Raw genomic sequence first — 14,551 nt, 5'->3', positions numbered from 1 at the left:
AGTTTTAGCGTCCTTAATATCCTGGGGTAATAAGACCGGTATGGAGCCACAGCACTCGTCTATAAAAGATTCCTCAGACACCAAAGAGAAACTGTTTTAAAAACATGTTAAAATATATATCTGTTAATCATTTGTCTTTTGTCCATCTTTTATGTTAGTATATTTAAATGTTTCTTACTTCAACTCAAATTCAGGATTTATAGGTGCCATTGGAGGACCTTATTTTGAAAACCAGTTGAGTTATAACATAGGGTATCAGTGAGGGCAATCTTGGGAAAATGTTTACCCCTTCAGATAGCCTTGGCTCTTATGGGTTTCTGCAACTACAAGTGTGGGTAGAGAAGTGTACTCTCTCCTGTGAACAGTCACTTATAATCTTTTGTTGAATGAGCATGTTGTGGAGTGCTGAAGATATCACAAAGTATGGCAGATTCTCTGAAAACTAGTATAATTCACCACATCAAGCATCCTAAAGGCACGTTTTAATCATATACAAAAGGGCAGATTTTAACCCCGCCCCCGGGAACAGTGAGAGCAAGGGGGAAAAGATGACGGGGGAACAGAGGTTTGCACCGGGTTCCCTCCACCCCACCCACCATTTTTACTTGCCTGAATTCAGGCACAAGAAGGCCACCCACCCCAGAGGAGCAGTGTTCCATCCCAATCATGTCATCAGGATATGCACACCATTTTAACTATGAGCTCTACGAAGACACAATCTCCAATCTGCTAGTCAAACCTAGCAGCAGCTATGATCCAGGCCACAGGAGGCCCAGGTAGGTGTCTTCATAATTATTTTTCCAAAAGGTTCCTTGTGGGCCAGAAGGAGCTGTAATGCTCCTCCTGTTCCCATGAGAATACATTGGGCCTCCCCTGCCCCGGGCCTGCCTCCTCTCCACAGATCACGGACTTGCCGCCCCCCACACCCCCAAACCCGTGCTTACCTTGTCGGGGCCCATTTCTGTGGGTCCCCAGCCGCAGCCTCAGCGCCTTATCAAGTCTGACCCCTGCCTGCCAGTAGTGACTTAATTCGTGGCCCCCCGACCTGCAAGAGAACACCGCCGCAGGTCGGGCTATGAAAGAGCTGGAGCGGCGGGCCCTGGAACATTGTGACTCTTCGACCTGCGAGAGAACACCGCCACAGGTCGGGCTATAAAAGAGCTGGAGCGGCGAGCCCTGGAACATTGTGGCTCCCCGACCTGCGAGAGAACACCGCCGCAGGTCGGGCTATGAAAGAGCGTATCACTACAACCTCCGGCGCGAGCTGCTCCAAGTGTGCGACGATTTTGAGGTGGCGACCGGGTGACGTCATCAGAACTCAGGTCGCCGTTTGGAGCGTGGGCAGGAGTATCGGTGGGGCCCAGGTACCGCAGAGGTGCGGGAAGGTCGTGGCGGAGGTGCGGTGAGTGATCGAGGCGGAGGAGCGATGAAGGTTCATGGCTGAGTTTCGGTGGATGATCGTGGCGGAGGTTCGGTGAATGTTTGGTGTGAAGGGAGATCGTGGCAGAGGTGCGACGAGAGATCATGGCGGACGTGCGGTGAATGAGGGTACGGGGCCTAGAAGAGCCGAGGGCCCAGGAGCAGCACGGACCAGCCCACACTGCGATATGTGCGCGCACTAGGTCCGTGCAGCAGAGCTGGTCTCCAGTCGTCCTAATTAACCCTTGCCACTGGATAAAGGCCTAGCTCTGGCAAGCCCGTGTGGTGGCTGATGTGCAACGGTCACCACACGTTAAAAAATTCCACGCATAGGCATCTTCCACCCCTTCGATTGGAGTTCAGGACTGGAATATCGGGTCCTTCATTGAAACATCTGTGAACTCATCCCTTTTTGTGTGGAAGCACGTCATCCTCGTTTGAGGGACCGCCTATGATGATGATAATTCTCACCAGCTTCGGGTGGGAATCAGAGTTGGGGCATGTAAGTGAGGCCAGGGTGTTAAAATCTCCCGGGCCTTATGCTATAGGGGGGCTTAACAGTTTGCTGCCAGCTTCAGCGTGCGCACTCCTAATTCCAGTCCCAAGTTAAAATCGGCCCTTAAATCTTCCTTCAACAGTTGATAAATTTACTTACCTTCTCCACATCTGCATGGATATACAAGTCATTACGATAGGTTTAATGGATGAACCATTGGCTTCAGGAGCAGGGCTGCATGTTCTAATAGGGATGGTGTGGAGTCGGGGGTAGATGTAGATTAGCCAGAAATAGAGAGTATGCAATTGCTGATTCCCATTGCCTCCTGGCATTAGCTGGCGCCTCCATCTGTAGGGATATTTTCATCATCGTCATCATAATAGGCAGTCCCTCGGAATCGAGAAAGACTTGCTTCCACTCTAAAAATTAGTTCTTAGGTGACTGAACAGTCCAATATGAGAACCACAGTTCCTGTCACAGGTGGGACAGATAGTCGTCGAGGGAAAGGGTGGGTGGGACAGGTTTGCCGCATGCTCTTTCCGCTGCCTGCGCTTGATTTCTGCATGCTCTCGGTGATGAGACTCGAGGTGCTCAGCGCCCTCCCGGATGCACTTCCTCCACTTAAGGAGGTCTTTGGCCAGGGACTCCCAGGTGTCGGTGGGGATGTTGCACTTTACCAAGGAGGCTTTGAGGGTGTCCTTGAAACATTTTATTTATAGATTTTTTATGGAGTTTGTGAGAGATGACTTATGTTGGCTTTAAAGAAGGTCCAGACAATTTGGTACTTACCCAGTTTTAAGCTTTGTTTAAGCTAGAGAACTTCTTATCTGTGAAGTGCAGGTACAAATGGCTGACCAATTCCTACTACATTCCAGTATGTGGTATTTTTACACAGGCAATAACCCATTTATTTTAAGCTGATCAACATCTGTATAGCAATAATAGAGTAGTGTAGCATAGATATATTAAGTGCTTGTGTGTGAATGTCGCTGGCCTATCCTAATATGTATACTCTACCTGGTCAAAACTCATACAAAAGATGACCTAAATCATTTCTCTTTCAAGTGTGTAGAATGCTTATGAGCTGCTATGAACAAAACAAGCTGATATTTTTTTGTTTTGATAAATGGTGAATCATTGTGACTACACTCGTCGTTGAAAGTGTCAACCAATCAGTCAAATGGCCATGTGAATGACAATTTAGTGCTGTTACAGCTGATTAATTCAGAAATGTAATGCTATTCATTTTGGTCAATGATGTATTTCAAGCTGTATTAGAAATTCAGACAACTGTTTCATGCATCTAGATGGCGAGCATTCCTTCATGGTATGTCGAGGGCTGCTCATGCCAACCAGACGATTTAACAGTTGTCATTGCAGCTGTAAATTATGATGTCACCTTCAGAGAAGTTGGAATCAGCATGAACAATTGCATTAAAACGATTTGGCTAAAGATGCATTTTTCAACAGTTCTTATCAAATGTCAACATTTTCCTCACGTTCAAACTTTTTATTGTGCAAGTTTTCATTGGGTTTGAATTGTTATGTTGGTGAGTTGTTCTCGGATGCATAAATGATAAGTCTCATTCCTCCTTTACTTCACTTTAAGATGTAGTGCAGATTAGGAAGGGAAAATCTTTGAACCCAGATTTGTTCTCAGCCAGGCAATGGAAGAGGCACTACACTGGCCTTGGTTTGGGGGTGGGGGGGGGGGGGGGGAGGGAGGATCGGGAGGGGGAGGGATGGGGGGGAAACTTCGCTAAGGTTCCAACTTCTCATCATCCAGTGACTGCTGTTGGCAAGGGTGAATGTGGGAACATTGGGTGAGGACAGGATCGGTTGTGATGTCCTTCCCAAAATTCAGTAGCTTGGTGATGCTCACTGTCTTAGCTCACATGTGAAGAATGACCAAGATATGGGTGGACATCCAGCATCCCTGGAACTGCATCCATCATCTCTTAGGAGTGAAAAGAACAAAGCAGGAAGGAGAAAATCCTTTTAAATCACAACCAAAAACCTACTTTCCCAAAGCTGGATTCATCCTTGAGTCAACAGTGCCTCTATGTGAGGTAATTTGAGTCTACATGGGGTACATCTGTCTAATGAATGTCGGGTTTGCGTCTTTGTCGTTGAACGAACTGAATTAATTTCCATCCAAATACAGTGGGAACTAATTAGATTGTTGCAAAAGGTACAAATGGAATTGAATTGCACAGTCCAACAGTACCTCACGATACATGGTAACAGGATTTTAGACCCATTGAATAAATGGTAGATAGTCCTGCAGTGTGTAAAAGCCATTGTTTTAATGCTTCAATTGTAAACATTTGCTGTCTCTCTTAAACGCTGCCACATTCTTATAAAAGGAGTTTTCACTGGGAGTCCATATCATTTTAGTTTCCACACAACAAATCATTCCCATTTTGTACTGCCTGTCAAAAGTGGGTAAGGCAGCACTGTGTTATGCACAAGAAGGTCAAAAGACTGATAAGTTGAGAATAGGAGCAGTGAAACTGCCAGTGGAGCTAAGCTCAGAGTTTTATTAATGTACATAGGCTCTTGGTGAATGTCTCAGCGGGCCCAAGCACTGTTTGTCTGCAGCTGTGGCCAGGCAATTCAAGATTTTTATTGTGAGAGGTGGTTGAGGCTCAAAGTTTGCTGTGCAGTCATTTTTTTCCCATTTCAGTGCATCAAGGTTCCCAGGGTAAATGCTGGAATGCAAGACTCAGGAATATGACTTGAGCAGTATGGGGGTGGGGGGTGGAGTGTGGGGTCAGACATTGGTTGATATTGGGGTCATTGAGAAACTGTTTCTTAGTATATTTGTTTAATAAACTGTTTCTCCGACATTCTCCTGGGAGACAGTTTGTCAGCGTTTTGAACTCAGGTGATGGGTTTCTTTTAAATAAATGTTTTTGTTTTCTGTGCCTCTGTATCCTTGTCTGAATGCAGCAATTTTGTTTTGGCCATTGCAGATAAAAACAGCTAAATCGGAGAAGGAAATATTGTTGTTGCAGCTACGAAGTCTGCAGTACCTGGAAAGATATATTTACCTCATCCTCTTCAATACCTACTTGCATCTGGAAAAGAAAGATTCCTGGCAAAGACCCTTTAGTGTTTGGATGTATGAGGTAAAAAAAAAAGGCCTGTTGCTATGATGATATAGTTTTAACCTATTCTTCTTTAAAGAGTTAATCCAAAATCTCAAACAGGTGAGCAATGCGTTCTTGGTAGCTGACTGTTAAGATGTACTCTAAGGGGGTTATTTTGGTGAAAGGGTGAAAATGGGTGCTGTGCGAATAAGACACGCCTGTTTGAAAGCTGGTTTAAGCATGCAATTTTAGTTCTATGTGCTGATTTGTCATAATTTAAACTTGCCTGGAGGTGTTACAACAGAGACACTTGTAGGTTTAGCACTCAAGCACTGATTAGATGCAATTTTTGTGAGCAGTATATGTGGGCTCCACTCGCCCATGTCCACTGAAGGTGTGGAGTGAGCTGGCTGACGCAGAGCAGCACCTTGGCTCAGGGACCGAGTGAGAGGGCTAACAGGTTCTCGGACTGGAGGTCTTGGTGGAGGAGGTTCAGAGGAGGAGGGATGCCTTGTATCCACGGGGGGGGAGGGGGCGGGAGAGAAGCCCACCTCACCCTTCTGTCCCTCTATCTTGAAGCAGCTAGTGCTGCTCTGTCTGGCCTCATGCCTTCCTCCCATTCCTCCTGCGGTTCAAGGAGGACCTCGAGCAAGATGCCGATGACCAAGCACTCCCTTTCTCCTGGTGACTCCTATAAGGTAGAATAGCACAGCACTTACTCTTTTTAGGTGAAGTCCTCAAAGAATCCTAATAAATCCTAAATCAGATAAATCCTAAATCAGAACTCCAAGATCTATCAATGTTAGCAACTTGAGACACCTGTAAGTTAATGGGAACCTGGATTTATGGGTTTCAGGATTTCCGGGCGCAATTCCGCGGCAGAGCGCAAAAGTTAGCGCTGGCATAACATTAGTGACACAGCAAGGAACTTTCGCCAAGAGAAAGCTCCGGAGGAGCATTGGCTATAAGTCTGGCGTTGAAGGAGGCGGCCATTTTGCGCATGCGCTTTGTTTTTTTTTTCCACTTCCTGGTTTACGTTCCTGTCGCAAACGTTACTGACGTTGAAAACAAAGGGGTGAACTCACATAAAACTCATGTGCACTCATGCAGCGTTCTGCTCGCAACCATGGCAGTCACCGACAACTGTGATATAAGATTCTCCAGCGTACTTTTAAAATGATGCCAATTGCGCCAGCTGCACCCTGGAACCATCTGGTTTTTCTGGTCGGGTCCTGGAGCGGATGCTAAATCAGGCGTGATGCACGAAAGCTCTACCTGGGGCGCTAGCGCAGCCTTGCATGATGATTGACGGCATCCTGACGGTCAAAACGGCGGGGGGTGGGGGGGGGCGGTAATTTTGTGCGCCACCGCAAAACCATTGGCGAAACTTCTAGCCAGGCGCTAAATCTTGGACGCCCCGTTTGACGGCCAGAAACACCTTTTTGCCTTAGAGAACCACTGATTTTCTACAAGCATAGAAAGATCTTGCATTTATGCAGTGCCATTCACATCCTCAGTGTGTCTCAAGGTATTTTGCAGCCAATGAGTTACTTTTGAAGTGTAGTCACTCCTGTTTTGTAGGCAAACATACACAGTAAGGTCCCAGAAACATCAATGAGATGAATCGGTTTTAGTAGTGTTGGTTGAGGAATGAATGTTGGCTACGACACTGGAAGAACTCCCTTCGAAGGAGTGCAGTAGTATATTTTATGTTTACCTGAACAGGCAGACGGATCTCGGTTTAAAGTCTCATCCAAAAAGATGGCACCTCCAGCAATGCAGCACTCTGTCACTGAAATATCAGCCTAGATTATGTGCTCAAGTCCTAGATTGGGACTTGAATCCATGACCTTCTCAAAAGTGAAAGTGTTACCACAGAGCCAAGCTGTCACTTTTAACACCAGTTTATAAATATTTAGACAATGAGATTTATTCCTTCGAGAAACAATCTGTAACTCGAAGCCGACACATGCAGAGGCCACCTTTCCTTTCGTAGCCAACTTTGATCTATTAGAGAACCGTAGAAGCTTCCAGCACAGAAGGAGATTATTCAGCCCATCGTGTCCATGCCAGCTTCTTGCTAGTGCAATCCAAAACTAATCCCACTGTCCTGTCACAGAAAGCCATTCAGTCCATTATATCTGTGCATCAAAACCTTAACCATATGATAACTGCAGATGAAAGGACTTTAGAGCTATAAACAATAAGCTCCTGTCTAGGAGGATATTGTCTTGGAGTTCCCTGTCTGGTTTTCTATTACACGTGGTTTTAAGCCTTTCCGACTTTGAAGTATGGTTCAGACTGATTCTTATACGTAAAGAGCAAGTGATTAAACTTATATTACAAAACAAAGCTTTGGTTACTGAGGACGTTTTTGTAAATCACATTTCTAAGCGGCGAACAGATATTGTACACGGATTTCACAATTGCGTGTGCAGGTGGTGAGGAGACTAGATGAACATGTCATATTTTAAGAGAAAATGAGATGTGAATTATTGTTAGAGGCCTATCTGAGCCGATTATGTGAGGTGCATCTCTGAGAATTTCAGACCTTTCCCAGTGTCTCTAAGGTGAAAAGGTTGCTGTATACAAAGAGGGATTTTGCGTTACTCTGTCTTTCTTGGTAAAATCTTAGAGAGGGTTGTCAGCCCTCACGTGAGATACACTGACAGTCATGTCTTCCTTTTCAAACCTAGCTTTTGATCACCTCTCCTATTTCCTCTGTTAATGCTCCATGCCCAGTCACTTCTGAAGTGCCTGCAGATGTTTTAACGTGCTAAAGCTGCTAAATATTTATATGTCAGTTCTTTAGGAAGCATGTGCACATTTATTTTCACTTATTTGAATGTAAACATTCTTTAGACAAAGATATTACTTTGAAAATATTCATACATGTAAATAATTTGACTTCAGTTAACTTACTTTAATATCACAGCAACACCTTTAATCTAAACTCCCCTCTTCCCAAGGCTGCAATGACCTAGGCGCCTTCCATTGATGCTACCATTTCTGATATATCCAGTAATACAAAAGCAAAATACTGCGAATGCTGGAATCTGGAATAAAAACAGTAAATGCTGGAAATCTTAGCAGGTGAATGGTGCCATTAGAGACGAGGAGAGAAAAAGAAAGAGAGTGGGGGTGGGGTGGGGTGGGAAGGGAGCCAAAGATTGGCAGCAGTTACGCTCTGAAATTGTTGAACTCGATGTTGAGTCCAGAAGACTGCAAAGTGCCTAAACGAAAGATGAGGTGCTGTTCCTCGAGCTTGTGTTGAGCTTCGTTGGAACAGTGTAGGAGACCGAGGTCAGAGTGGGAATGGAGTGGAGAATTAAAGTGACAGGCGACTGAAAGATCAGGGTCACACTTGCGAACACTTCCCCGTCTCCCTCAGAGCCTGTTTCTTTCTATCTTTTTTTCTCCTTGTCTCTAATGACAGTTGGTCATTATCCTGCCATTCACACCCTATCTTGACTAATGTTTTTCTAACTCCTGGCATTACCATTTCAATTTTGTCTCTCTAATTTCTCCTGTCTTCCAACCTATCACAGATCTCCCTTTTTGTTCTTTCTTCCCCTCCCCCTTCAAAGCTTGTTAAGAATCTGTTTTTTTCGAACACTCTCCAGTTCTGACAAAGGGTCATCGACCCGAAACGTTAACTCTGCTTTCTCTCCACAGATGCTGCATGACCCGCTGACATTTCCAGCATTTTCTGATATATCCAGGGTAGTAATGTCCTTTGCCGCCTCTGTACACATTGCTGAACTGATGGCAAAACAAAAAAATGCAGTGGAAATATGCAGGAGCTCAGTCAGCATCTGTAGAGCGAATCAATGGGTGTGGGCTTTGTCTGCGCTTGTAACCAGTTCTCCAGTGTAACTGTGCCCATAACTTCGGAGTAATGTGTAACAAATCAATTTTAATCTCCATCCAGCGAGGTATGAGGTCACACAGGGATCTATTACCTATCAAGATCTATCAACTACAATAAGTTTTCTTTTGTTTTATTTCATCTAAGGTGTGTTCTAGATTTCAAACGTTATTCCTATAATGTCTAGAACACTATTAAAGCAGAAGCTGTGAGTAAAAATTGTGTTCTTGGGGATTCTATTGCAGGAGGAACCAGAGAAAAAGAATCAAAGTTGGCGATTATGATTTGTCCATCTTCTGATATTTTAATAGTTACTGCTCGCAAAGAGTACATAGTGATTGAAATGAGTAATCCTTTTAATATCTAGTTGATAGTCATTTGGATGACTGCTGTTTCCCATGAGATGTTATGGAGGAAACCATCTTTCATTGAAAAACTTTGTCAGGAAGGTAGGGTGAAAAACATGGTTGAGTAGATACTGGCAAACTGCATGTTTTTTTTTATAGGTTGTGCATGCTGTGAGCTACTGGAAGAAAAGTAATCCTGCAACAATGTTTGGTTTGTGAAAAATATGTGCAGGTTTGGCTTCAATTTCTGCAGCATGTTTTACATTACATGCAAGGTAAAATTGCAAGTCTTTTGTTGGTACTCAAAAGGCTTGAGTACTTTTGTAATACAGGCAGCTCTCGATTATCCGGGTCCCTCGGGGATGGGCTATGCCGAGTAAACTATTTCTCCGTTAGAGCGAGTTGACATTATAAAGTTAAAACTTCAATGAATAAATACTATGCAATCAGCTACAAACTGTAACAAGGCAGTTAAGTATGGACAGTACCAGCATGCATGCAGGTGGCCTCGAGGAGGAGATTGTCTAGCTCCAGCATTCCGGAGCACGATGGCTTCCCAGGCCAGGACTCTGAATGCACCGGCCCGATGCCTTCCCAGGCCAAAAGGTCTCCGACGTCAGCGGCGGCCACGAGAGACAGCGGCTGCAGCAGCGTGCGCGCGCATGGAATTTTAAATGCCATTACAACGGTTTCCCGTTCCATCCGTGTGCGGATAATCGAGAGTTGCCTGTACTTTCTTTCATTTCACATCTGTAAATAAATCCAGCTTATATAATCGAAAGGACAACATTTGCACAACGTGTCTTCTGTGCAGGTGTGCTGTCATTTGATTATGTGCAGAATTTACTCTATGAAAATATAACACTACACAAGGTATAGTTCAACAGGATACTATAATCATTATAGCCCTTGGAAGCAGATGAATCATTGACTGATTTCATTGAAGATTTCTATTTATTGTTGCTATCAACTGGAATACAGTGATATGTCTGATATAAGAGGGACTGTCTATCCTCGTTGCTACATCTCTGACTGATTCAGCAGTGGGGAGGTGAGAGAGAGAGAGACGTTGTAACCTGTCCCTTTTGCTGATGTCACATAGCATCTTCTGGGCAAACTTGCAGAAAACAGCTGTAAGTGATTTCAATTCAGATTAGGTTGGTAAACGAGCTTTGATGGTTTTAAATGCATAAAGGTAATATAATGAGTAATCTAAAGGGATTGGGTGGTATCTGAGGTTTGCACATTGCCCTTTCATCTTTTGAGTCCCGGATTTGAATCTTCAGATCGATCAGATAAAAACATCTTTCATAGAAACATAGAAACATAGAAAATAGGTGCAGGAGCAGGCCATTCAGCCCTTCTAGCCTGCACCACCATTCAATGAGTTCATGGCTGAACATGAAACTTTAGTACCCCCTTCCTGCTTTCTCGCCATACCCCTTGATCCCCCGAGTAGTAAGGACTTCATCTAACTCCCTTTTGAATATATTTAGTGAATTGGCCTCAACTACTTTCTGTGGTAGAGAATTCCACAGGTTCACCACTCTCTGGGTGAAGAAGTTTCTCCTCATCTCGGTCCTAAATGGCTTACCCCTTATCCTTAGACTGTGACCCCTGGTTCTGGACTTCCCCAACATTGGGAACATTCTTCCTGCATCCAACCTGTCCAAACCCGTCAGAATTTTAAACGTTTCTATGAGGTCCCCTCTCACTCTTCTGAACTCCAGTGAATACAAGCCCAGTTGATCCAGTCTTTCTTGATAGGTCAGTCCCACCATCCCGGGAATCAGTCTGGTGAATCTTCGCTGCACTCCCTCAATAGCAAAAATGTCCTTCCTCCAGTTAGGAGACCAAAACTGTACACAATACTCCAGGTGTGGCCTCACCAAGGCCCTGTACAACTGTAGCAACACCTCCCTGCCCCCGTACTCAAATCCCCTCGCTATGAAGGCCAACATGCCATTTGCTTTCTTAACCGCCTGCTGTACCTGCATGCCAACCTTCAATGACTGATGTACCATGACACCCAGGTCTCGTTGCACCTTCCCTTTTCCTAATCTGTCACCATTCAGATAATAGTCTGTCTCTCTCTTTTTACCACCAAAGTGTATAACCTCACATTTATCCACATTATACTTCATCTGCCATGCATTTGCCCACTCACCTAACCTATCCAAGTCACTCTGCAGCCTCATAGCATCCTCCTCGCAGCTCACACTGCCACCCAACTTAGTGTCATCCGCAAATTTGGAGATACTACATTTAATCCCCTCGTCTGAATCATTAATGTACAATGTAAACAGCTGGGGCCCCAGCACAGAACCTTGCGGTACCCCACTAGTCACTGCCTGCCATTCTGAAAAGTACCCATTTACTCCTACTCTTTGCTTCCTGTCTGACAACCAGTTCTCAATCCACGTCAGCACACTACCCCCAATCCCATGTGCTTTAACTTTGCACATTAATCTCTTGTGTGGGACCTTGTCGAAAGCCTTCTGAAAGTCCAAATACACCACATCAACTGGTTCTCCTTTGTCCACTTTACTGGAAACATCCTCAAAAAATTCCAGAAGATTTGTCAAGCATGATTTCCCTTTCACAAATCCATGCTGACTTGGACCTATCATGTCACCATTTTCCAAATGCGCTGCTATGACATCCTTAATAATTGATTCCATCATTTTACCCACTACTGAGGTCAGGCTGACCGATCTATAATTCCCTGCTTTCTCTCTCCCTCCTTTTTTAAAAAGTGGGGTTACATTGGCTACCCTCCATTCGATAGGAACTGATCCAGAGTCAATGGAATATTGGAAAATGAATGTCAATGCATCTGCTATTTCCAAGGCCACCTCCTTAAGTACTCTGGGATGCAGTCCATCAGGCCCTGGGGATTTATCGGCCTTCAATCCCATCAATTTCCCCAACACAATTTCCCGACTAATAAAGATTTCCCTCAGTTCCTCCTCCCTACTAGACCCTCTGACCCCTTTTATATCCGGAAGGTTGTTTGTGTCCTCCTTAGTGAATACTGAACCAAAGTACTTATTCAATTGGTCTGCCATTTCTTTGTTCCCCATTATGACTTCCCCTGATTCTGACTGCAGGGGACCTACGTTTGTCTTTACTAACCTTTTTCTCTTTACATACCTATAGAAACTTTTGCAATCCGCCTTAATGTTCCCTGCAAGCTTCTTCTCGTACTCCATTTTCCCTGCCCTAATCAAACCCTTTGTCCTCCTCTGCTGAGTTCTAAATTTCTCCCAGTCCCCAGGTTCGTTGCTATTTCTGGCCAATTTGTATGCCACTTCCTTGGCTTTAATACTATCCCTGATTTCCCTTGATAGCCACGGTTGAGCCACCTTCCCTTTTTTATTTTTACGCCAGACAGGAATGTACAATTGTTGTAATTCATCCATGCGGTCTCTAAATGTCTGCCATTGCCCATCAACAGTCAACCCCTTAAGTATCATTCGCCAATCTATCCTAGCCAATTCACGCCTCATACCTTCAAAGTTACCCTTCTTTAAGTTCTGGACCATGGTCTCTGAATTAACTGTTTCATTCTCCATCCTAATGCAGAATTCCACCATATTATGGTCACTCTTCCCCAAGGGGCTTCGCACAATGAGATTGCTAATTAATCCTCTTTCATTACACAACACCCAGTCTAAGATGGCCTCCCCCCTAGTTGGTTCCTCGACATATTGGTCTAGAAAACCATCCCTTATGCACTCCAGGAAATCCTCCTCCACCGTATTGCTTCCAGTTTGGCTAGCCCAATCTATGTGCATATTAAAGTCACCCATTATAACTGCTGTACCTTTATTGCATGCACCCCTAATTTCCTGTTTGATGCCCTCCCCAACATCACTACTACTGTTTGGAGGTCTGTACATAACTCTGCTGACTGCAGGGGTAGTCCTTGAAATTACTGTGGACAGTTTCAGCCTAGTTTATGGTAGTAGTGAACTACCCATAATTCAACTAGCTATAGTAGAATGCATGACACTAGGTAAGTCAACATTGCTACAGAATGGCTCTGGTTCTTTGGTGTTACAGGAATACAGGGAACTAAATGCAGCAACATGTCCTCCTGAGAAACACAGTGGTGACTTGAGAAGCTACTTTGCCCATTTATACCTACTGCTTTTTTGGTAGGAATCTGAAAGATGCCTGTAGGATACAAGGTAAGGCAGAGGGCATATGGAACAAGAAACAACCATTTGGCCCATTATGGCCACTTACACAGAACAGCTCAACTTCTTTGGCACCAGGGCAGGATACCCATGTGCTCCTAACCGTACATCACCTGATTCTTCATCATCGTCATCATCATAGGCAGTCCCTCGGAATCGAGGAAGACTTGCTTCCACTCTTAAAATAAGTCCTTAGGTGGCTGAACAGTCCAATACGAGAACCACAGTCCCTGTCACAGGTGGGACAGATAGTCGTTGAGGGAAGGGGTGGGTGGGACTGATTTGCTGCATGCTCTTTCCGCTACCTGCGCTTGATTTCTGCATGCTCTCGGCGATTATCTAATATAAATCTCTGCAAACACTTGGTACTCAATGAATCATTGATAAACACTCAGAGACGTGGACCATGTACAGTAGACACCTCAAGTCACTGGAGAAATACTACCAGCGATGTCTCCGCAAGATCCTGCAAATCCCGTGGGAGGACAGACTCACAAACATTAGCGTCCTCGTCCAGGCCAACATCCCCGGCATTGAAGCACTGACCACACTTGATCAGCTCCGCTGGGCAGGCCACATAGTTCGCATGCCAGACACGAGACTCCCAAAGCAAGCGCTCTACTCGGAACTCGTCCACGGCAAACGAGCCAAAGGCGGGCAGAGGAAATGTTACAAGGACACCCTCAAAGCCTCCCTGATATAGTGCGACATCCCCACTGACACCTGGGAGTCCTTGGCCATAGACCGCCCTAAGTGGAGGAAGTGCATTGGGGAGGGCGCTGAGCTCTTCGAGTATCGTTGCCGAGAGCATGCAGAAATCCAAGCGCAGGCAGCGGAAGGAGCATGTGGCAAACCAGGCTCCCTGCCCACCCTTTCCCTCAACGACTATCTGTCCCACCTGTGACAGAGACTGTGGTTCTCGTATTGGACTGTACAGCCACCTAAGAACTCATGCTAAGAGTGGAAGCAAGTCTTCCTCGATTCCGAGGGACTGCCTATGATGATGATGATGATGATGATAAACGCCTTGTAAATTCTGAGCATTTCTCTTTGTCGGTCTAGTATATCTCTATAACCATCTGTCAATTTTACAACATGCCAAAAAATGAAGCCAACTTTCCTTTAAC

At 44.9% G+C, this 14,551-nt stretch overlaps 1 protein-coding gene and 1 long non-coding RNA gene across 6 annotated transcripts in view; one reads left to right on the top strand and one right to left on the bottom strand.

The window, feature by feature from the left end:
• The window catches only part of LOC139234912 (uncharacterized), a 144,918-nt gene that overhangs the window by 64,099 nt on the left and 66,268 nt on the right, over positions 1-14,551 (bottom strand). The window lies entirely within an intron of this gene.
• Positions 1-14,551, top strand: part of pald1a (phosphatase domain containing paladin 1a) — a 327,452-nt gene that overhangs the window by 249,889 nt on the left and 63,012 nt on the right. For 4 of the 5 annotated variants that reach the window (XM_070865787.1, XM_070865785.1, XM_070865789.1 and 1 more), the window contains one exon: positions 4,891-5,046. In XM_070865787.1, coding sequence (XP_070721888.1) covers positions 4,891-5,046 — 156 coding nt within the window. Of the gene's footprint in view, positions 1-4,890; positions 5,047-9,381; positions 9,456-14,551 lie in introns of those variants that run through there. The other variant, XM_070865788.1, reaches the window with a different exon arrangement.

This window comes from Pristiophorus japonicus, chromosome 22 (assembly GCF_044704955.1).
Source record: "Pristiophorus japonicus isolate sPriJap1 chromosome 22, sPriJap1.hap1, whole genome shotgun sequence".
NCBI lineage: Eukaryota > Metazoa > Chordata > Chondrichthyes > Pristiophoridae > Pristiophorus > Pristiophorus japonicus.
The sequence above is the reverse complement of the archived record's forward strand: the minus strand, read 5'-3'. Positions and strand labels throughout refer to the sequence as shown.